Raw genomic sequence first — 20941 nt, 5'->3', positions numbered from 1 at the left:
GGGCTTTTCTGGAAGAAGGGGTTAGCAGGCCCCCATCCTCACAACTACGGCATGAGAAGGCTTCAGGGGGGCAAGAGGAAGGCAACTGGGCCAGGCATCCCTGAGCCTGAGCCAGGCCAAGCAACCCTAGGGCAGCCCCAGCTCCAGGCCCCAGATGACAGAGCCTGCGAGGTTTCAGCACCTGCTCCTCTGGGCCCTCCCCCACAACCTGCCCTCTCTCCTCCTCCCAGGGGGCAAGTTCATGGTGAACCTTCCCTCAGGAAGCTGAGCACAGGCTGCTTGTGGAAAAGCCAACAAACAGAGGGGGGGCCCAGGCCGCAGCCCCCTTGGGACAGCAGCACTGAGGGTGCTCGAGGGCAGCTCCAGCCTGGGCCCTTCCAGAAGGACCCTCCCCATCTCCGTCTACATCTACGCCCAGGGAGGTCAAAGGCATCAGGAAAGGTGCATGGGCCAAGAAGCCCCAGGACCACAGGTACGCTGCTGGCCCCGCCCAGGTCCGGGCTCCGGAAGGCCTCACTGTGACCTCACTCCCTCACGGGGGAAGAGGTCAGAGCCAGGGAGTCCCCTCCAAGTTCCCCTCGGGCCACCCAGGGGCTGCCCAGAGGAGGGGTTGGCAGCAGGTGGAAAGCAGGAATCCTAGAAAGAGAGAAGGGGAGGGCCCCTGCCTCCTGGGGAGACAAGGGGCCTGGGGCTTGGAGGGGGGCTCCAGGCTCCACCTGAGCAGAGGTTTGGCAGGTCAGCGCAAGGTCCCCGGAGGAAGCCCGGAGCTCCGTGCCTGGCCAGAGAGACAAGCTACATCTCCTGACCCCTGAGAAGGAGCAGGGGTGATGCATAGCTATGGAGGAAAGGGCAGCAGACCGGTTGAAGGGGGTGGGTGGACAATGGGGAACAGGGCAAGTTAGGGGGCCTGGGTCAGGGGCCCAGAGAAGCCCGGAGGGTGGCCTGGCCATGGCCTTACAGGGGGCGGCCCTTGGGTCCCCCAGAAACCTCGACCACTCAAGGCAGAGAGAGACAAGCCTGAGGCCACACACTGGTGCCTGGCCCCTGGGAACAAGTGAGACCCAGGTTTGCCCCAGATTGTCCCCGTTACTGCTGACAGGCGAAATCTAGGCACCTTCCTGCAGGAAGGAATTCCTAGTCCCGACAGGATGGCGGGGCCTGGAAGAAGAGCTGTTGGCAGAGCAGCAGACAATAGCGCAAAGAAGCCTGAGGTCACTAGATAACATCCTGCGTGGTCCCCTGGGATGAGGGGACAGTTTCTGTGCAGGCAGTGTTCCCCCCCACCCCCCAACAGTGGTGACTTTGGCTACCCCCAGGGCCAGGTTCAGGGACACCTGGCTTTGAGAAACACACTTGGCTCAAGTCAACTAGGAGCAGAGTGTGAGCGTCCCTGCTAGTACCCAGGGTCCCTGAGGCCCCCAGCTGGGAGGAAGAGGTTGTGAGAAGCAGAGGGGACCAGCTGCAGGTACCGGCCCAAGAAGACCAGCAAGGCATAGGCATATGGACTGCAGTTCAGGCCTGGCAGGTGGCCCCCGGCTCCCCTCAGAAGGAGGATCTCAAGTGACCCAGGCGACTAGCTCCCAGCCCAAAGGAAAGTTCTGGAGGGCATGGGGCCTCGGAGAAGCACCGACCCAGGTCCTAGTTGCTGGCATCAGAGTGTGAAGGACAAGGACCTGCATGACCCTGCTTTTCCTGAGGACCTCATATCAGACCCTTCCGGGGATAGGTTTCTTGACACACACCCCTATCCTCACAATGGCAGCAGGAGAGGGCCAGGGGGAAGGCAGCTGGCCAGGGCACCCTGAGCCCCAACCGGCCTGGGGGACCCCTGGACAGCCCCAGCTACAGGCCAAAGATAGCAGAGCTCGTGAAACTCCAGCAACTGCTCCTCTCACCCCTCCCACAAACCTCCCTCTCTCCTCCTCCTTCCATGATGCAAGTTCATAGTGAACCTTCCCGCGGGAGGCAGGACAAGGGCTGTATTATCCTAAACCTACAAAATAGCCAGTTATTTTACCAGCAAAATGGGTTTATTTGGGAGCAGCAAGGAATTGCAACTCAGGACATGCAACTATGGTGAACTACTTGCTAATCCTGGGAAAGTAAGGGAGAGGAAACTCTTTGATCGAGGGGAAGGGGGAGCTGGGAGGGGCTGTTATAAACAAAAAAGTCCATTAGAAGAAACTGCAAATGCCTGTAGTATAGTGGCTTTTCATTGGCTGTCTTGTGACCGTCTCTCATTGGCTGAGCTGTTGCCAGGCAAGGAGAAAATCTTTGTTCCTCCTGCTAGTTAGTGAGCTTGTGTCACTTCTTGCCAGAGATGCAAGGTACCTCTCTTCCCCTTCGGGATCTGTACGGACATCTAAAAGTACACGCCTGACGGCGCTCCCGCCGGCCTCCCATCTGCATTTTAGTGAGGTTTCCCTTTATGAATCTTCACAGCTGCTTGGGAAGAACCAGCAAACAGGGAGACCACGGCCCAGGCCGCAGCCCCCTTGGGACAGCAGCGCTGAGGGCGCTCGAGGGCAGCTCCAGCCTGGGCCCTTCCAGAAGGATCCTCCCCATCTCCGTCTACATCTACGCCCAGGGAGGTCAAAGGCATCAGGAGAGGTGCATGGGCCAAGGAGCCCCAGGACCACAGGTACGCTGCTGGCCCCGCCCAGGTCCGGGCTCCCCAAGGCCTCACTGTGACCTCACTCACTCACGGGGGAAGAGGTCAGAGCCAGGGAGTCCCCTCCAAGTTCCCCTCGAGCCACCCAGGCCGAATCCAGGGGCTGCCCAGAGGAGGGGTTGGCAGCAGGTGGAAAGCAGGAATCCTAGAAAGAGAGAAGGGGAGGGCCCCTGCCTCCTGGGGAGACAAGGGGCCTGGGGCTTGGAGGGGGGCTCCAGGCTCCACCTGAGCAGAGGTTTGGCAGGTCAGTGGGAGGTCCCTGGAGGAAGCCCGGAGCTCCGTGCCTGGCCAGAGAGACAAGCTACATCTCCTGACCCCTGAGAAGGAGCAGGGGTGATGCATAGCTGTGGAGGAAAGGGCAGCAGGCCGTAGCCAGGAGGAGGGGGCCAGCAGGGGACAGGGCGAGCCAGCGGGCCACGGGCAGGAGTCCAGCCAGCCCTGGAGGCTGCCTTGGCCATGGCCTGGAGGCGGCGGCCTGACTTCCTACGGAAACCTCGACCATGGACCATTGGAGGCAGAGACAGGAGGAGGCAGCCTGGGAGAAGCAGGGGTCTGGGAGTCAGAGATCCGGGCCTCCCCGGAGAACCAGCTGAGACCCAGTGGGCTCGATGTGAGGGCATTTCCACCCTCGCCGTCTACATTTACCCCCAGGGAGCTAAACAGCCTCAGGATGCTGACGGAGGCCGAGGATCCTGCTGCTGCCGAGGCAAAGTGGGAGCTCCCCGCAGCGGGGGAGCTGAACTAAGCTCCTCAAGAGAAGAGGGAGGTCCCCGGCCAGCAGCTCCGAGGGGGTCACAGAAGAACCTTGGGACTGTGAACACCTTCAAACCAAGCCCCAGCGGAGCCCAGAAAGGGGGAGCTTCCCAGGCAGGAGGAGTGTTGGCGAGCCCGGAGGAGGAGGAAGCCAGCTGGAGACACGTTCTCTCTTGACCCCTGCCAAGGAGCAGGGCTGGAGGAAAGGGCTGCAGACCCCCAGACAGGGGGAGGGGGACAGCGGGGACAGGGCAAGCCAGGAGGCCAAGGGTTCAAGGTTGAGAGGACACACGTCGGGTTGCAGACCTCCAGGAGAAGACAGAAGAGCCTGCAGCTTGGCCCCACGGGCACTGGCTTGAGCGAGCCCGGCACTGAGAGGGCACGACACAGGAAGGGTCTAAGAGGGGTCTCTCTTGTCCACAGCCCCGCGACTCCAGTCCTAGCCGAAGTCTCCGGTCCTCGGGAGCCCGAGCCAGCATGGAGGTTTTACCCAAAACCGCCCACAAGGCAGACCCACGAGTCCCCTTCCTGGATGGATACCCCGCACCCCGGAAAGAATTAGGCGTAGGTCCGAAACAGACATGTCACGTTTGCCTAATTCGGGGTCTGTGTTAAGAGATCTGGGCATATTTAGGGTTCCAGGTATTTTGGGATGTTTGCTCTATTAAAGCACCAGTGTCCTTGGAATTCAAATCGATGCTTCAAAAAGAGGTAATTCAGAATTGTGATTTTCCTTGGAAATAGCACTCATGTGACAGAAGCTTGGGACAAGACAAGAGCCCAGCGTCACCCTAGGAGTGGAAATTTACTAGGCTGCAAGGTTCTGTTTATTCTTCAAGTGAACAAAGTATTGAAAAAGGAAATTAAATGTGTTCAAGTTCTGGATAAAGTCTGGGACCCTTAAGAACATTTACCTGATTACATTTGTAAGCAGGATCTGAAATGAACCCCCAGTCCCCTTGAAGGGGAAATGTGTACATTTACTACATGTGTACATAGGCGAACTTTTGTGTTGAAATGAAGGGTGGGGCTCTTTGAATGTGTAACTTTGTAAATAAAAGTTCATTCTGAAACCTGAGTATAAAGGAGCGAGCCTTTCTGTACCCCAAAGCAAAACTGTCTTTGAAGACCCTTCCGTGTTCCCAGTAACTACAGGTTCCTCCTTAACCAAAGCGGAAGAGTGGCACTCAGGGGGTAGGGGGCACTGGGGCAGCCAGGAGAGGAAGGGCCTGGCCTGGCCACCACCACCCCTGGTCAACTTTGGGTCACACCTTTGTTTTCTCAGGAATAGTAGGAGCCTCCAAGAGGAAAGGCTCATGCTGATGATGAGTCACCAGGACAGAGTGACACAGGAAGGCGGCTGGGCCGGGCGGCCCTGAGCCTGAGCCAGGCCAGGCAACCCCAGGGCAGCCCCAGCTCCAGGCCCCAGATGACAGAGCCTGCGAGGTTTCAGCACCTGCTCCTCTGGGCCCTCCCCCACAACCTGCCCTCTCTCCTCCTCCCAGGGGGCAAGTTCATGGTGAACCTTCCCTCAGGAAGCTGAGCACAGGCTGCTTGCGGAAAAGCCAACAAACAGAGGGGGGAGCCCAGGCCGCAGCCCCCTTGGGACAGCAGCGCTGAGGGTGCTCGAGGGCAGCTCCAGCCTGGGCCCTTCCAGAAGGACCCTCCCCATCTCCGTCTACATCTACGCCCAGGGAGGTCAAAGGCATCAGGAAAGGTGCATGGGCCAAGAAGCCCCAGGACCACAGGTACGCTGCTGGCCCCGCCCAGGTCCGGGCTCCAGAAGGCCTCACTGTGACCTCACTCACTCACGGGGGAAGAGGTCAGAGCCAGGGAGTCCCCTCCAAGTTCCCCTCGAGCCACCCAGGCTGAATCCAGGGGCTGCCCGGAGGAGGGGTTGGCAGCAGGTGGAAAGCAGGAATCCTAGAAAGAGAGAAGGGGAGGGCCCCTGCCTCCTGGGGAGACAAGGGGCCTGGGGCTTGGAGGGGGGCTCCAGGCTCCACCTGAGCAGAGGTTTGGCAGGTCAGTGGGAGGTCCCTGGAGGAAGCCCGGAGCTCCGTGCCTGGCCAGAGAGACAAGCTACATCTCCTGACCCCTGAGAAGGAGCAGGGGTGATGCATAGCTGTGGAGGAAAGGGCAGCAGGCCGGCTGGAAGAGGCAGGCAGCCTGGAAGTTGGCCTGGCGATGGCCAGGAGGAGACCTACTTAGGGTTCCCCATCACCCCAGCCCTCTGAGGACAGCAAGCAGTTAAGAGGCAGGCCCATGAGAAACTGGGGTCCTCGGCTACTGATGAAGGGGCATAGTCCCTGGGAATCAGCTGAGACTTAAATGATACCCAAATGTCCCCCTGTCTCTGAGGTCCAGAAACTGAGATGACGGAGGCCAGGATTCCAGGAAGGGGACACATGAGGACAGGCTTCCTGGTTTCCAGCGGGGAGAGGCCATGAGGCCATCCCCCTCAGCAGGTGGGGCTTGGGGTGGGGGGGCACCGTGACCCTTCACTTCCCTGCTGGCCCACCCTCTGTCCGGCAGACACACGTCTCTTTTCCTTGACCACGGGCGGGGGCTGCCCCCTGGACTGGGCCCCGTTCCTTGATCCTGTGTGGGAGGCTCTGGTGAGAAAGGGAGCTGGTAACGGGGGGTGGGGGTGAGGGGACACACATCAGAGACTGGGGGCGCGGCGCGGGGACTCCAACTTGCAGAGGGAGGGGTGGACACTCAACAAAGACCTGGGTCCTGTTGTTTTAAATAAGAAATTTATTGCAAATATAGAAATTGATTCTCTCCATACAGGAATCTCCAAGTTGAGGAAAACAATTTCGTGCCATTCAGTTTAAAATAGGAAATTGGGAGGGAGAGGCAGATACAGGGAAGAGAAAATAAATGAAGTCACCCCCCCACCCTGAAAAGAAGAAAAGGAGCGTACATCCCCCCCCACCCAAGGAGGAAAAGGTCCGGTCCACACAGCGAAGGTTCACAGGTTCGTAGCCCGGGGGCCCGGAGCCCAACTCTGCAGGACCCAAACCAGGTGCCAAGCCGCGAGGCAGGGCCGAGGGGCTGGTGGCTCCTCGGGGAGGGAAGGAGCGAGCGAGGGTGGACCCCTCGCCCCTGCCCAGCCCTGTGCTTCTTTGGGGAGGGGCAGGGGAAGGGGAGGCCGCCCAGACCCTCCCCCCACCCCATCCCAACCCCTCTCCTCCCCCCACTGCTCAGCAGCAGTGATGGACCTTTAATGGGGGCCTCGGAGGCAGGCGTGAGAGCACAGAGCCTCAAGTACTGGTTCTGTCTGAAGGGTGGGAGGCTGGACGGTCAGGCTGGAGGGTGGAGGAGCCTGGCAGCTCCTGGGGCTGCGGTGGCCGTGGAGCAGAAGTCTTAGCAGAGAGGGGAACAGCCCCAGGACCCTAACTGGCACACAGGGCTCCCGGGCAAGCTGCAGCCCTGCCCCTTAGGCCCGGTGGGGGTCAGACCCCCAGGGGGCTTCCCCGGGCCTTAACCACCCAGCCAGCACCCGGCAGAGAGAGGGCCCTGCTCCGCCAGGAACGGGGTGGGATGCTGCCGACTCTGGGGGTCCTCGCAGGGCAGGGGCAAAGCAGTGGGGGGCATCCCAGGAGGTCCTTGGGGACATCGGGCCCTTCTGAGCCGTCCTCCCCTACCTCCCGTCCCCTCCTCACATGGCCAGCGGGCTACTCCTCTGGCTCTCGTTGTTCAGAGCTTGGCTCCGAGGGCTTCCCCAGCCCCTCCCCACTCCATCGCCCTATTTTAATTCTCTGCACAGTGTCCATCTGTGGAAGAGACCTTGTGGCTGTCCCGTGTCGCTGCACGTAAGCGCCTTATAACCTACTGCGCTTGTCCCCCGATGCCTGCCCCCCTTTCTGGCCTCAGTCTGTCTTTAACGGGTTTTGAGACCCTACAAGCTTTCCTTCCCTCTCCCTCCTCCCTGTGCTTCCTCCTCTGCTAAAAGTCCGGGACACGGGGGTGGGGAACATCAGAGACCCTCGGCCAGGCCCAGACTCTCAGCCCTGCCCTGGGAGGAGGGGGAGCAGTGAGAGGCGAGGGGCCAAGGCAGGCCCCTCCTGCCGGGGCGGCGGGTGGGGGATGAACCAGCCCCGGCCCCTTGAGGTGGTGGCCACAGCAGGCCGAGCTTCCTTCCTGCCAGGCCTCTGCCTTTCACTTCTGGAAGGCCACAAGCTCCAACAGACAGGCACCCAGGGAATTTCCTCTGGCGATTCCAGCACGTCCAGGCACGACCAAGGCAGGTCCCCGGAGGTCCAGGGTGTCGCACCCACATCTGCTCCAGCTGGCTCGCCCCTCCCCCCAACTCCACCAGCCCCTCCCCCGGGGCCCCCCCAGTACCCCCCTCCCCAGCCCCCCACCTCTGCCTGCCCTCCTAGCCTGCCCAGGCCGTGGCCCCAGGTCCTGCCATTACAAACACAGGGCCCCGGCCAGCCATGTTCTCCTCAACATAAATGTCATTTGTTTTTTGTGAAGATTTTGCCCCCCGCCCCCAGGGAACGTGATCCTGAATCGGACCCAGGACAGGGATACAGGAAAACCCCCAGGATGAGCTACCGTGCGGTGGGGCCTTCCCTGGAGCAGGGGCAGGGGCCTGGCCTGGGCAGCTGAGGGAGGCAGCCTGGCCCCAGCAGGCAGAGGCCTGAGTTTGAGACCCTATTCTGCCTCAAAGATCCGTGTGACCTGGGTTGTGAACTGTTGGTTCACCTCCTGGAGTGGAAAACTCTGGCGGTTAAGAAGGGGACCTGGCCTTTAAAGGCCTCCCCCCCACCCCTGGAAGTGATTCTGAGGTTTCTAGAGGTCATTTTCAACCAGGAATGATGGAATGGCAAGGGTGGTGGGGGACTGTGGCTCCTGCTGCAGCCCACCCCCCCACCCCGGTGAGCCCAGGCCAATGTCAGGGGGCCCGCCGTCTCCCCAGGGATCCCTCCCTCAGGAACCCAAACCTCCCTGTAAAGCTGAGCACGAAGCCCCAAGCTCTTGGCCTCTGTCCTCAGCAGTGTGACTGACCCCTCACCTGGCAGCCACATCACCAGACCCCTCCCTCGCTGCCCCCTCCCACTTCTTCCTCTGCAAAATGGGAGCAGGTGGGAAGAGGGGGGGCTCCTCCCAGGCTCCCTCCCCTGGGCTGCCCCTCCCTGGCTGGGAAGAGGGGAAGGGGCCAGGGCAGATGGGAGGAGGGGAGGCGGCACTTGTGGGGACATCGGGGCGGGGGCTGTGCTGTCGTGGCACCTGTTTTGGGTCTTTTGCAGAGCTGGCCCCTGCCCGGGTTTCAAGAGCTGCTTGTCAGATCACAACAGAGGGAATGTGGAAATGGGGGGGCGGCGGGGAGGCGGGGCAAGGGAGTCTGGACAAACTGGCACATACACGACAGATGTTTGCTCAGAAAAATACAGTAAAATCATCATGCAAATATAACAGGGAATCTGCTTTCTCACACCACTGGCTTCTCCGCCTGCCTGCTTTTCTGTTTTGCCAATCCGGTGTGAGGAGGGGTTGGGGGGCAGGTTTTGGGGAGCTGGGGGAGGCCTGCTCTGCGCGTCCATGCCCGCCTCCCCCCTCCACTCCCCAGGAGAACAGTCCTTTCTTTGCAAATGTCACCCCCAAAGTGAGCCCCGGGCTTGGTCGGTCCCCCCAGTGGGTGTGAGAGAGGTGCTCGGTCGAGCCCTAAGGCCCCCTCACCCTCCGCTGCCACCCACCCCCAGATCCTACCCTGGCAGGAAGGTCACTAGAGCCCCCCACTCAGGAACTGGCACTAGCTTTCCGGTCAGACTCCGCCCACAGTACAGGTCTTGGCCCCTTCCCGGCACCCACCCTCACCCCACAGTCACTCCCCAGATCTCAAGAAACCCCACTTGGGCCAGTGACACAGGCCAGAGCGTGGGGAGAGCCGGGCGGGCTCCTCCCTCTCCTGAGGTGGTTGGGGCGCCAGGGGGCACCCTGGCAGGCAGGCGAAGCTACGGCTGTCTCCACCCCCTACAGGCCCATCTCCCATCCGCAGGTGGAAGGACCGCTGACTCTGGCCCCTCAACACCCTGACGGTGTTCAAGACCCCCCAGTCTCAGGACCCCAGATCTGCCCTCTTAGAGCTCGCCCCCGGGAAGCCCCTTGTTCTGGAGAAAGGCAGCCACTGTGGTCTGGCCCTGCCCTCCCTTCAGCGCCCTCTGCCACCCACACTGAGAAACCCCAGGAGCCCAACGGTCCCAACTGCCAGGCTCTGGGTCGCTATGGTGACAGAGGCCGGCCAGGGTGGGGGGAGGGCCCCCTCCAACCCAGCCTGCTCCTTCCCGGCGGGGGTGGGGGGGCTCACCGCCGTTTGTGCTTTGTTCGATGTTGGGTGGGGGTCAGCAAGGGAGGAGTGGCCATCTCCATGGCAACGTGGGTGCCCCTCAGGCCAGAGGGTGGGGGTGGGGATGGGCAGCCACGAAGGGGTGAGTGGAAAGCCCCCAAAAGCCCTCCTTGCTCCAGACAGGCTGAGGCGCTGCCCCAAGAGCCCATGACAGGGGGTCAGGTAGGTGGGAGGCCAGGGTGTGGGGGCGGAGGCTGGAAGGGCCCCCCCATGAGACCCCACCTCCCTGCTGCTCCCAGGCATTAGCGTTCTCGGCTGCGCTTGTGGGACGAGGAGGGGTCCTGGAGGCCCAGAGAGGTGGGGGGTGGGCCAGGGTGTGGAGCCCTGCACCTGAGACACAGTGGCTGCCAGCCCAGCTGCTCTCCTGACCCCTCAGCAGCTCCCAGGCTACTTGGAAGACACTGGAAGGGGGCTGGTGGACCATCCCCAGGTCTGCTCCTCCCCTGTCAGCAGGACCTCCCACCTCTCCCGGTACTGGCGTTGGGGGGGGGGGGCGGCGAGGCCCCCCACAGGATGAATCACAGCTCTGTGCTCAGGGGCGTGGCCACGGGGCTTTCTAGAATGGAAAAGCACCCGCCTGATTCTCAAGTCCCGCAGCCCCGGGAGACCACAGGTGGTGGGTGGTGGACAGAGGGGGAGGGTCCCGGGGAGGCCGCCGGGGGTGGCGGACAGCACTGGGCCGGGAAGGGGGGAGACTGACCCTAATCCGCGCCACCTGGTAACCTGACTCTGGGGTCATCACCTTTCTCTGGGCCTCGGTTGCCCTGTCCGTGAAGGAAGGACTGATGCCCCGTGTCCATCTGCCACTAGATCTCCAAGTGACCTGTCCCCCACGGAGCAGGGGGAGGGCTTCGGTCCGTCTCCACCCCAGGCTCCTCTGCCCCCAAACCTGTCCCCGGTCCCAGAGCCCCGGTCCCCCCACACCCTCCTTTGGCTTCCTGGCCTGCCCCCCGCCCCCACCCAGCCCGCACCCCCCAGCAGAGTCCCTGGGCAGCACAGTAAAGACGACTGGTTTCGGTATCAGTGTGTAAACTTTAAGAAGGACATGTCTTTGTTTTCCTGTCCGTTATTGTCGGGTGGTGGTTGTTCACAGTCAGGTGGTGGTCAGGTGTGTGCGTGGGTGCGTGCGTGCGGGTGTGCGTGTGCGTCCACTCCTCGGCCCCGGGCCCCCTGCGCGCCCCGCCCGGCCGCCCCGGGCCCTTCCCCATGTGCCCCCGGCCCTCCCCCTCCAGCCTCACCGGAGAGGAGAGGGTCACAGCTTCTGCTGGGCCGAGACCCCCTTCCAGTAATCGAGGATGTCGTGCAGGTCCTCGTCCTTGGCGAACTGGACCTTCTTGCGCAGAGCGTGGCCGGCGGCCATGTACACCTCCTCCCGGTGGTGCTTCTTGTAGGGCCGGAAGCGCTCCCAGATCTTGTGCGTGCTCTCGGACGAGTACTCAGGGCTGGACGAATAGCCCGAGTAGTAGTGTCTGGGGGAGAGCTGCGAGTAGGTGGAGTCCCGCTTGGTGCGGGTCAGCGGCTTGAGGAAGGACACGCGCTGGCTCAGGCTGTCGGTGCCCTCCTCGTAGTACAGGGCCGGGAAGCTGTGCCGGTGCTCGCTGCAGTGGTAGGCGGGCTTCACCTCCAGGTGGTGGACGCCGCCCCCGGTGCTGCTCCCGCTGCTGCTCGCGGGCACCAGCGGGAGCCGGTCCAGCGGGCTGTTCAGGGGGCTGCCCTTCTCGATGTACTTGGAGTCGCCCTTGGCCAGCCCCGTGGCGGCCGGGTGATCCGGCACATCCAGGCTGAAGACCTTGGCGCTCTTGATGGAGCCGCTGGAGGAGACGCTGCAGGTCTTGCGGGCCACCGCGGCATCGGCGCTCAGCTGGCGCTGCAGCGGGTGATGGGAGCTCTCCTTGTAGGGGGGTGAGAGGAAGCTGGGCCGCTCCAGCGCCCCGGGGGCGGCGGCCGAGGAGGCGGTGGAGGCTGCAGGGAGGGACTGACACTCAAAGGCCATCTCGGGGTCCCCGCCACTGCTGCCACCCCCCAGGAAAGAGGCTGAGTCCAACTTGAGGGCATCGATGCAGTTGTTGATGATCTGATTGACCTTGTCCACCTCCTTGGCGATGGTGGAGATCTCAGCGGCCGAGCCCTGGCCATTCTCCAGCTCCGGGAGGTCATCCTCGGGCCGGGCCAGGCCATCGCCAGCCGCGCCCGTGCGCACCTCGATATAGTTGCCCTTGGTGGCCACCTTGGGCGTGTCCAGCCCAGCCTCCAGCCCCTTGGAGGTGGGCAGCTTCTCCCCGATCATGGAGGGGATGGAGGACATCCGGGACACGGGCAGCACGGGCGGCTCGCCCAGCTTCTGGGTGGCGTGGACCACGGAGCCGGCGTCCACGTCCGCGCCGTAGCGCATCTCTAGGATGGTCTTCTTGACCTTGGCGGACTTCTGCTTCTCCTCCTGCATGCGCCGCTTGCGCAGGCAGTAGTAGACGGCCCCCAGCACGATGACCATGCCGAAGAGACAGCCCAGGATGGTCATGATGTAGTGGGTGGTGGTGGAGGTGCTGGGCGCCAGGTCGCCGGGGACCGGGTCCCGGGTGGTGAAGGTCAGGCAGGTGTGGTTGAAGCGGCGGCTGTTGCGCAGCGAGGTCACGCAGAAGGTGTACTCGGTGTGCGCCCGCAGCTTGTCCAGCGTCACGATCTCCTTTTTGTTCTTGAGGGTCATGACGTCGGAGAAGTAGCTGTTGTTGTACTGCACCAGGACGTACATCTTGCTGTAGGGGTGCGGGATGATGACGACCAGTGTGGCCGAGGTGAAGGTGACGTGGTGCAGCTTGATGGCCGGCCCCGCCGACGCGTCCGTGGTGGACGAGGCCGGCGGCTCCACCGAGAGGATCTCGTCGGGGTTGAAGCCCGAGTTCTCGTCGGGCTCCCTCTGGGCGTCGGTGGAGTAGGGCGTGGGGTGGCTGGCGGGCCGGGCGGGCAGCGAGCCGTTGCGGCACTTGGCCTGCAGCACGGTGATGGCGTTGAGGCTGTGGTAGGGCCGGGGCACCAGCAGCGGGTAGCCGGCGAACTCGCGCGGGGACTCACACTGCAGGCGGTCGTAGTTCTTGGTGACGTTGTTGAAGACCACGAGCCAGGCCAGGAAGCCGAAGAGGTCGCACTCGCAGTTGAAGGGGTTGCCGGCCAGCTCGCACACCATGAGGCTGGCCAGGCTGGCGAAGGTGGCGCCGTCCAGGCGGCTGAGGCGGTTGGAGGACAGGTCGATGCTGATGAGGCTCGGGCACTCGGAGAAGGCGGCGGGCGTCACCACCTCGATGAGGTTGTGCTGCACGAAGAGGAACTGCAGGCGGCCCATGCCCCGCAGCATGCCCTCGGTCAGGTTGCTGAGCTTGTTGTAGCCCAGCTGCAGCACCTGCAGGCTCGACTGGCCCAGGAAGGCGCCGTCCTCGATGTAGGAGATCTCGTTCTTGGTGAGGTTGAGGTCGGTGAGGTTCCCGAAGCGGTTGAGCGAGGAGTAGAGCACGGCCTTGAGCTTGTTCTCATTGAGCCGCAGGTCGTGCACGGTGCTGTTGATGTGCTGCGGGATGGTCTCGTAGGGCGGCTGGTTCTGGCTGCAGATGGCCAGCCACACGTACCCCTTGTCGCCCTCGATGAGCCAGCAGTCGGCGCGCACGGCGCCCGGCCGGCACACGCACAGCAGCGCGGCCGCGCACAGCCCCAGGCGCAGCATGGCTCTCGCCTCGGCCCCCTCGCAGGCCGGGCTCGGGGTGGAGGGGCACAGGGGGTGGGGGGGTGCCTAGCGGCCGGAGGCTGGGGCCAGCAGCACAGTCCTCCCTGGGGCCGTCACCATCTTGGGGGCCACCCCCGGCTCGGGGGCCCCAGGTGAGGCAGGCACGGCCAGTGCCAACCGCTGGGGGCCGTCCGGGGCGCTACGGGCAGTCGCTTGGTGCGGGGGCCCAGCCAGGGCCGGGGGGGTGGGCCTGGGGCCCCACAGCCTGCTTCCCGGAAGTGCTCCTCTCCTTCGAGGGCAGGTGCCCAGGCGCTCAGGGCTTGACGTCCTCTCCCTCCTCCTCCTCCTCTTCCTCCTGGGATTCCGGGCTCAGAACTTCAAAGGATTCCCACGGGAGGCTGGAGACGGGAGCTCTGAGCGGGAAGCACACGAGAGACGGGGGCAGGAAGGAAGAGACCCATCTGTCACCTGGTTCCTGAAAGGCAGCACCGACAGGGGGTGACAGATCAGTGGGAAGGCTCAGAGCTGCCCCTCTAAGTTCCAGCGCAGGACCCCACTCCCTCTCCCGCCCCCTCCCGGGGGTCCTGTGCCAGCAACGCTCTGGGGTCCCTGCCACATAAAAGAAGGGAGGGGACGGGTGGCAAGAGGGGGAGGAGGGGGCCAAGGGCCCAGAAGGAGGGAGACGGAAGAAACAAGGGAGGGGAACGGGGGACAGAGTCTGAAGACAGTGGGCAGAGAAGGGAGACTGGAGAGTTAATAGGTCAAGTGCACGCGCGCACACACACACATACAGATGCTCCAGCACATCCACCTGCCCACACAAAGACCCACATGCCCTCATGTGAGCCAGAACTGCACAGCATGCCCACTTAAACAGGTGTACACACGCACACACAAGCACACCTACGATCGTGTGTACAACAGGCCCGCACACATATGGACACGTACCCGAGCAGCCACCCTCCAATCCAGAGAAGAATTAAGAAGCCCAGCAAAATGCCTCCTCTCCTCCATGCCCAAAGATAAATAATTCATTTGTTGTGTAACTGCTCTTGTTCCAAAAATAATTCCCTTGTCTTGGCTTCTGTGGGGGAGGGGGAGCACAGCAGCATGGCCGTGGTCCCCCCAGGCAGGAGGACGCAGGGGCTGGGGTCTCCTGCAGTGGGAGGGCAGGAGATGAGCTCATCCTGCAGGCCAGAGCCAAGCCAAGGGGAAGACGGGGTGAGAGTCCGGGAACCCAGACACGCCCCCAAGTCCCTTCCTTGGTGTTTGCCCGTAGCGGCCCGGAGCCCGCAAGGGGTGGGGTCCTAGGCAGGTGAAGAACCCAGAGACCTTTGCAAATTGTGTGACCAGAGCCCGGAATCCCCCTCAGTGGCTAGAGACTCAGAGGCCCAGAGAGGAGCAGGGACTTGCCCAGAGTCACCACCACAGCTGGGGCCAGGATCAAGGCTCCCGAGGCAGCAGGAATGGGGGGCCCGGTGCCCCATCCATCCTGCCCCATGAGCCAGATGCCGTGCACACCTGAGTCTGTTTCCATATTTCTAAAGTGGGGACCAGGCCCCTGCCTGGCCATCTGCGGGGAGAAGTGAGCCATGTGGCGTCGGCTCAGGACGCAGGCGGGGAGGGGGGGGTGCGGGGGGGGGGGCAGGGGCGGTGCAGGGCTCCCAGCCCACAGACCCTCTTTCTTCCAAGTGGGGAAACCGAATCTCAGTCTAGGGGGACTTGTCGGGGTTGCCCGGCAAGCCAGACCGGGCGCTCAGCCAGACCAGTCTCGAACGCTCATCCAGGGCTCTCCTGACTGCGGGAAGAGCTCGGTCCTTCCTCCCTCCGCCCTGGGCAGGGGCCAGGGATGTGAAGATGAAGCCAGAGAAACCTATGTTTGAATAAAGAAAGCCCGAGACCATTCACAAGGGCCACTTCTGCCTCCTCCTCCTGGGAAACTCCAGGAAAGAGTGCGCTTTAAGGAAACAGTGTTAAATCTTTGCTGTTAAAGCCAAACCAATTTACAGCCCTGAGCCCCGGGGGCTGGAACGGAGGAGAGGAAAGTGGAGAGGGAGAAAAAGGGCCCAAAGATGCCCAGGCAGGGCAGCTCTTGTTGAGGCAGCAAGTACATCGGAAGTCGGATGACCCCTCTCGGATGAAAGGCCGCCGCAGCTGCAGAAGCTGTGATGTTTAGGTGCTCCAGGGAGGCCAGCCTCACACCTCCTGGTCCCCGGTCCCTGGCGGGGCCAGCTCAGGCCGAGGGGCAGGACAGGGAGGAGATGGGGGGACCCACAAGGCTGGCAGGCAAGAAGGGGCACACGGGCAGCAGGGAACTTTTTTTTTTTTTTTTTTTTTTTTTTTGTCTTTTTAGGGCTGCACCGGCGGCATATGGAAGTTCCCGGGCTAGGGGTCGAATCAGAGTTAACTACTGTCGGCCTACACCACAGCCACAGCAATGCAGGATCCGAGTCATGTTTGCAACCCACACCATAGCTCGTGTCAACGCTGGATCCTAACCCACTGAGTGAGGCCAGGGATCAAACCCACATCCTCATAGATACTAGTCGGGTTCATTACTGCTAAGCCAGGACGGGAACTCCAGCAGGGAGCATTTTTGTCCTTGGCTGTGCCATGCAAGTCTCAAGCCGGGAGTCTGGAGACCTGGGCTCGTGTCTGATGTGGCCACTGGCTCCTAGGGGCGCTCAGGCCAGTCCTACCCCTCTGGGGGCCCCAGTCACCCACTTCCCCAGGCAGCAAGGTTGGACTGGAGGAGGCTGAGTTGCCAAGTTCGCCCTGGCAGAGAACCCCCACCTGTGTGACTCCTCTAGCTGGGAATGTCTGGGGACCACATTTGCATGCAGGTGTCGTGCAGGTGTGCGCCAGCTCAGAGCACCGGAGCAGGGGCATGCTGACAAGTAGACGGGTGTGAGGGCAGGCGTGCGTGCGCACATGCACCCGTGTGCACAGGACGTGAGCCTTCATGGCCGGCTACAGGTGTGAACGAGGGCATGCCAGCGTGTGGTGGGGCGGGAGGGAGGCACGTGGGCCATCTCAGGGGCACAGAGGCACACACCTATCTGTCCACACGTCAAGCACATGTATGTTCCACATAAGAGTATGTACGCACGTGTGTAACTTCTGTGGCATCCAGCCCCGCCCCATCCCCAGATCTGAGGTGCTCAAACCAGCATCCGTTCAGCCAGACCCAGCAGCTGTCAGGCAAAGCTGAGCTGGCCAGACGCTTGGAAAGCCCAGGCCATGCCGAGGCTCGAGAAGGTGGCGGAGGGGCAGGAGGGGAGTAGGAGAAGGCTCCCAGGCCTGGGGAGGGGGGGTGTTGAACTAATCCTGCCCTGCCTCTGCCCTTCCCAAATGTCCAGGGGGCACAGCATCCCCGTGCCCCCGACCCCAGCCATTCCCCAACCTGGGCTCTTAAGGTGGCTCCACCCTCCCTTCTGCTCCTCCCGGGGCCTCCTGGACAGCCTGGGTCTGGGCCAGGGCCCAGCTCCCCCCCACCCCCACCGTGACTCAGAGTGGGGCAGAGGCTCCCCCGTCACCCTGTCCCCTGTGCGTCAGCTGCCTGTCCCTGTCCCTGGGCTGCCTGCCCACCACCCCTCGAGGCCTGACACAGCCAGAGAGGGGGGATGGCAAGGCCAAGAAGGCGCTGACAGCAGCACTTGGCCTCTGGCCTGGCTGCACACCCACACGAGGTGTGGGGAGGGGTGGGCCGGCCGCCGTGCTGTCAGGCCTGGGGCCGAGGGTCCTGGCGTCGGGCCCTTCCCAGGCTCCCACGAGAGCGATGCTGTGGCCCAGACACCAGTGTGGGAGGAATAGAGCCCTCCCCCTCCCCCACCCCCACCTCGCCAACACCTGGGGGATGGAGAGAGAGAGAGGAAGCGAGGGAGCTGCAGACAGGAGGTGAGGGCTGAGGAGGAGGGAAAAGCAAAAATCGGGAGACAGCTGAGCCGGGAGAGGCAGTGGAATAGAGACAAATGGAGAGGGCACATTGGAGATGAAGGAATCGATCAGCAGAAAAGCACAGCGAGATGACAAACATGGGGGGTGCAAAGGGGGGGCACAGCGACTGCGGCCCCTTCCGCCCACCCACCCAGGGGCCAGGGAGGCAGAGGAGCCGTGGGACCTGCTGAGCCACTGAAACGCAGCCTGTGACCAGCCCAGAAGGGGGTGGGGAGCGGCAGGAAGCAGCGGGTGGAAGCCGAGGCCTTTTCTGCCGAGGACCGAAGGGTGCCAAACCTGGGAGGGAGTGGGCCCCCCGGGAAGCAGGCTGCAGGCCAGAGGCCAAGGCCAAGAGCAGCGCTCCCAGCCGACCTGGCCTGACTGGAGCCCCCACCCCCACCCCCCCAACGCCACAGGTGTGGGGTAGAGTCAGCGCTGGCCAGAGATGGGGGCAGGCCCAACGTGCCGGACCAGCACATGTTCAAGGGGCCCCCTGTCCGGCGATCACAGAGAGAAGCTGGGGGCAGCGTGCTGTCGAGGGATCTTGGGGTGGGCCCCCAGTCTAGCAGGCTACGCTCTGTAGAATGTCCGCTCTCACGGGGACACCCTGGGACAGAGGGGAGGGAGGAGAGTGCGTGAGACCGTACAGGCCCTGGGGCAGAGCCGAGGGGGCGGGGGCTCTGTTGAGACTTGGGCGGGGCCGTGGAATGTCTGGGTTCCTCTGGGTGAAGGCTTCCCCTCTCTGGGCCTCCGCACCCACCCCACCCCCAAGTCGCCAGCTGATCCTTTTGGAGTCTACACTCATTTCCCTGTGCCACGTGGCTCAGGGCCCCTCCCTGGACTCAGACTCCTAGAGCCTTAGAGCAGCAGGCTCGAGGCGTCCCATCAGAGGGGAAACCGGGCCAGGACTGGGGAAGACGACAAGCCCTGATCTGCCAACCCTGAATCCCCTCCGGGAGCTTCCTGCCCCCCAGACATGGGCCTCCCCAACTCGGCTGCCCCAGGACACGACCCAGGAGACTCGATCCCTACCTGCAAGGCTGCCTGAGGTGCGTCAGGTGCATGCACACTGCATGGCACTGGAGGCCTCAGAAAATGTCAGCTACCGTTATAAATGAGGGTGTGGTCCTGATTTCCTCATAAGATTAGGGTTCCCCTGGACTCAGGCTCCCTGTACCCCTGGGCCACATCTGCCCCCTGACCTCCACAGCAGACTGACCATCAAGCTCCCCAGTCAGAGGGGAATCTTGGCCTCCTGGCCCCAGGCTGGGGGGCTGTGAGGATCAGGGGGCTGCTCCCCCTGCCTGGGCTGGACGCTGGGCAGGGTGAGGTCTGCCTGTGTCCCCGGGCTAAGAGCAGAGGGGGAGGGAGGAGGAGTGGGGGTCCGGCAGGGAAGACGCGGGGCTGGCCAGCTCTGAGTCCCTGGGCAAGTTGCAGGCCCGCGCCAAACCTGTTTCTCCACCTGGGTGGCGAGGTGTGTGCCTCCTAACACCCCAGGCAAACACACTCCGTACAGCGCAGGGGGCCCAGAGAAGGCACCGCTCCTGCTCATGAGGCCACACTCCCGTGAGACACTCATTGATGGGGTCCAGGAAGCCTGACAGGGGAGGTGTTCCGACCTCCCAGGAGCTGGACGTGAGGCTTAGCCAGGGAAATAGCATTTGCAGCAGCTGATCAGCCCTGGCATGGGCTCCTCCCTGGGCCGGGCTGGCCAAGGCTCCCTGAGGTGCCATTGTCACTGTCCCTGTCAGTGCCATTAGCCGGGATTAATTAGGAGGACGGAGGACTCCTGGGGCCCAGCCAGAATTCGAGGGTGAGCGGCCACCTCGCTTCTCTCTACTGGAAGCACAGCACAGGCTCGGGGTCCCAGTGATGGGCCACCACGCCACCCTCAGGAGACAAAGCTTGCCACCCCCTGGGAACTCAATACTGGGTCTGGTGGCTGCCTCCACCTCACCAGGGCTCCTCGAGGGGGTGGCTCTGGGTCTCCGTTCCTCATCTGTAAAATGGGATAGGTAACATCTTCGCCCCTGAACCACTGCTTGGTGAGTAAACCATCTGGATGTCAGGTGCAGAGAGAAACAAGCATGGATGTTGGAGGCAAAGGGTCCCGGGACTGAGTGCCGAGCTGTGCGACACAGGACACATTAATGAGCCTCCCGGGGTTTCCGTCTCCCCGCCCATAAAACAGCCACAGCTACCCTTGGCCCAAGGGCTCACGTGTGCCTGCCATTTTATATGTCTTGACTCCTATGTCAGCCCAGCATGGCTGGTGCTGTTGGCTTCATTTTATAGATGAGAAAACTGAGGCCCCCTCCTTCCCCAGCTTCCAACAAATGGCCGGGTCCAGTGCAGGGACTGGACATGCCCAGGCCATCTTGTGGGCTTCCTGCCCCTTGGGTAGACTCCTCCCTCGCTATCGGGAAAGCGTACGAGTGCGGGCTGTGCCTAAACCGAGAGACTTCCATGTCTCCATCCATCGGGAAGTACGCAGCCCAGGTCAGCCACGCTCCTCGAGTAACCCCAGGCGCTCTCCCACCTCAGGGCCTTTGCACATGCTGTTCTCTCTGCTTGGAATGCTCTTCCCCTAATATCTGCACAACCCACTGCCTCACTTCATTCAGGTCTTTTCTCAGCTGCTCCCCGCAACCCCACCTTGCCTATAACGCCCAATCTGAGATGACTCACTGGTCACTCTACCCTGGCTTTGGTCTCTTCAGAGCCCTCAGCAATACAGGACATCATTCAGTTCCTTATCAGCCCCCCCACTCCCATCATAAAGTCAAAGTAGGCTTTACCTTTGTTTTGTTTTGTTTTGTTTTGTTTTCTAGGGCCACACCTGCGTCACGTGGACGTTCCCAGGCTAGGGATGGAATAGGAGCTGCAGCTGCTGGCCTATGCCACAGCCACAGCAACACCAGATCCAAGCTGAATCTGAGAGCTACACCACAGCTCACCAAATCCTTAACCCACTGAGTGAGGCCAGGGATCGAACCTGCATCCTCATGGATACTAGCTAGGTTCGTTACCTCTGAGCCACAATGGGAACTCCCAGTAGGCTTTATTTTGAATGAAACTGTAACCCTCATGCCGGGAACAGGGCGGGCATGTAGCGGATGCCCAGAACGTGATGTGTGGGATTCGAGCTCAGGGCTAGGGACCAGGATGGGGGACAGAGGAGCTCCTGGGGTTCCTGACTCCACTGAATCAGGATTTTAAATACCAGAGGGAGGTAGTTGCCTCCTTAGCACAGTAGGCAGCGCTTCAGCCTCACAAATACCACAGGGAGGGGCCCCACTACTGATGGGGTTCACGATGTACAAGAAATGTGCTGGGCCTTCTTTTTAGCCCCATGAGCCTGTGTGTGCTTCCCATTTTTCAGATGAGGAAACTGAGCCTCAGAGAGGTACCACGATTGGCCTAAGACCATGCAGCTGGGAACTTGGACTGGCCTGAGCTCTTACCACTACCAGCCTTTCCAAGATTCCTGCAGCTATGACTTCCCCCCAAC

At 62.3% G+C, this 20941-nt stretch overlaps 1 protein-coding gene across 9 annotated transcripts in view; it reads right to left on the bottom strand.

Moving 5' to 3' along the window:
- The window catches only part of ELFN2 (extracellular leucine rich repeat and fibronectin type III domain containing 2), a 68585-nt gene continuing 53805 nt past the window's right edge, over positions 6162-20941 (bottom strand). For all 9 annotated transcript variants that reach the window (XM_021091522.1, XM_021091519.1, XM_021091521.1 and 6 more), the window contains one exon: positions 6162-13969. In XM_021091522.1, coding sequence (XP_020947181.1) covers positions 11035-13494 — 2460 coding nt within the window. In that variant the 5' untranslated portion in view covers positions 13495-13969 and the 3' untranslated portion in view covers positions 6162-11034. The remainder of the gene's footprint in view (positions 13970-20941) is intronic.

Source organism: Sus scrofa, chromosome 5 (assembly GCF_000003025.6).
Source record: "Sus scrofa isolate TJ Tabasco breed Duroc chromosome 5, Sscrofa11.1, whole genome shotgun sequence".
In the NCBI taxonomy this organism is placed as follows: Eukaryota; Metazoa; Chordata; class Mammalia; order Artiodactyla; family Suidae; genus Sus; species Sus scrofa.
The sequence above is the reverse complement of the archived record's forward strand: the minus strand, read 5'-3'. Positions and strand labels throughout refer to the sequence as shown.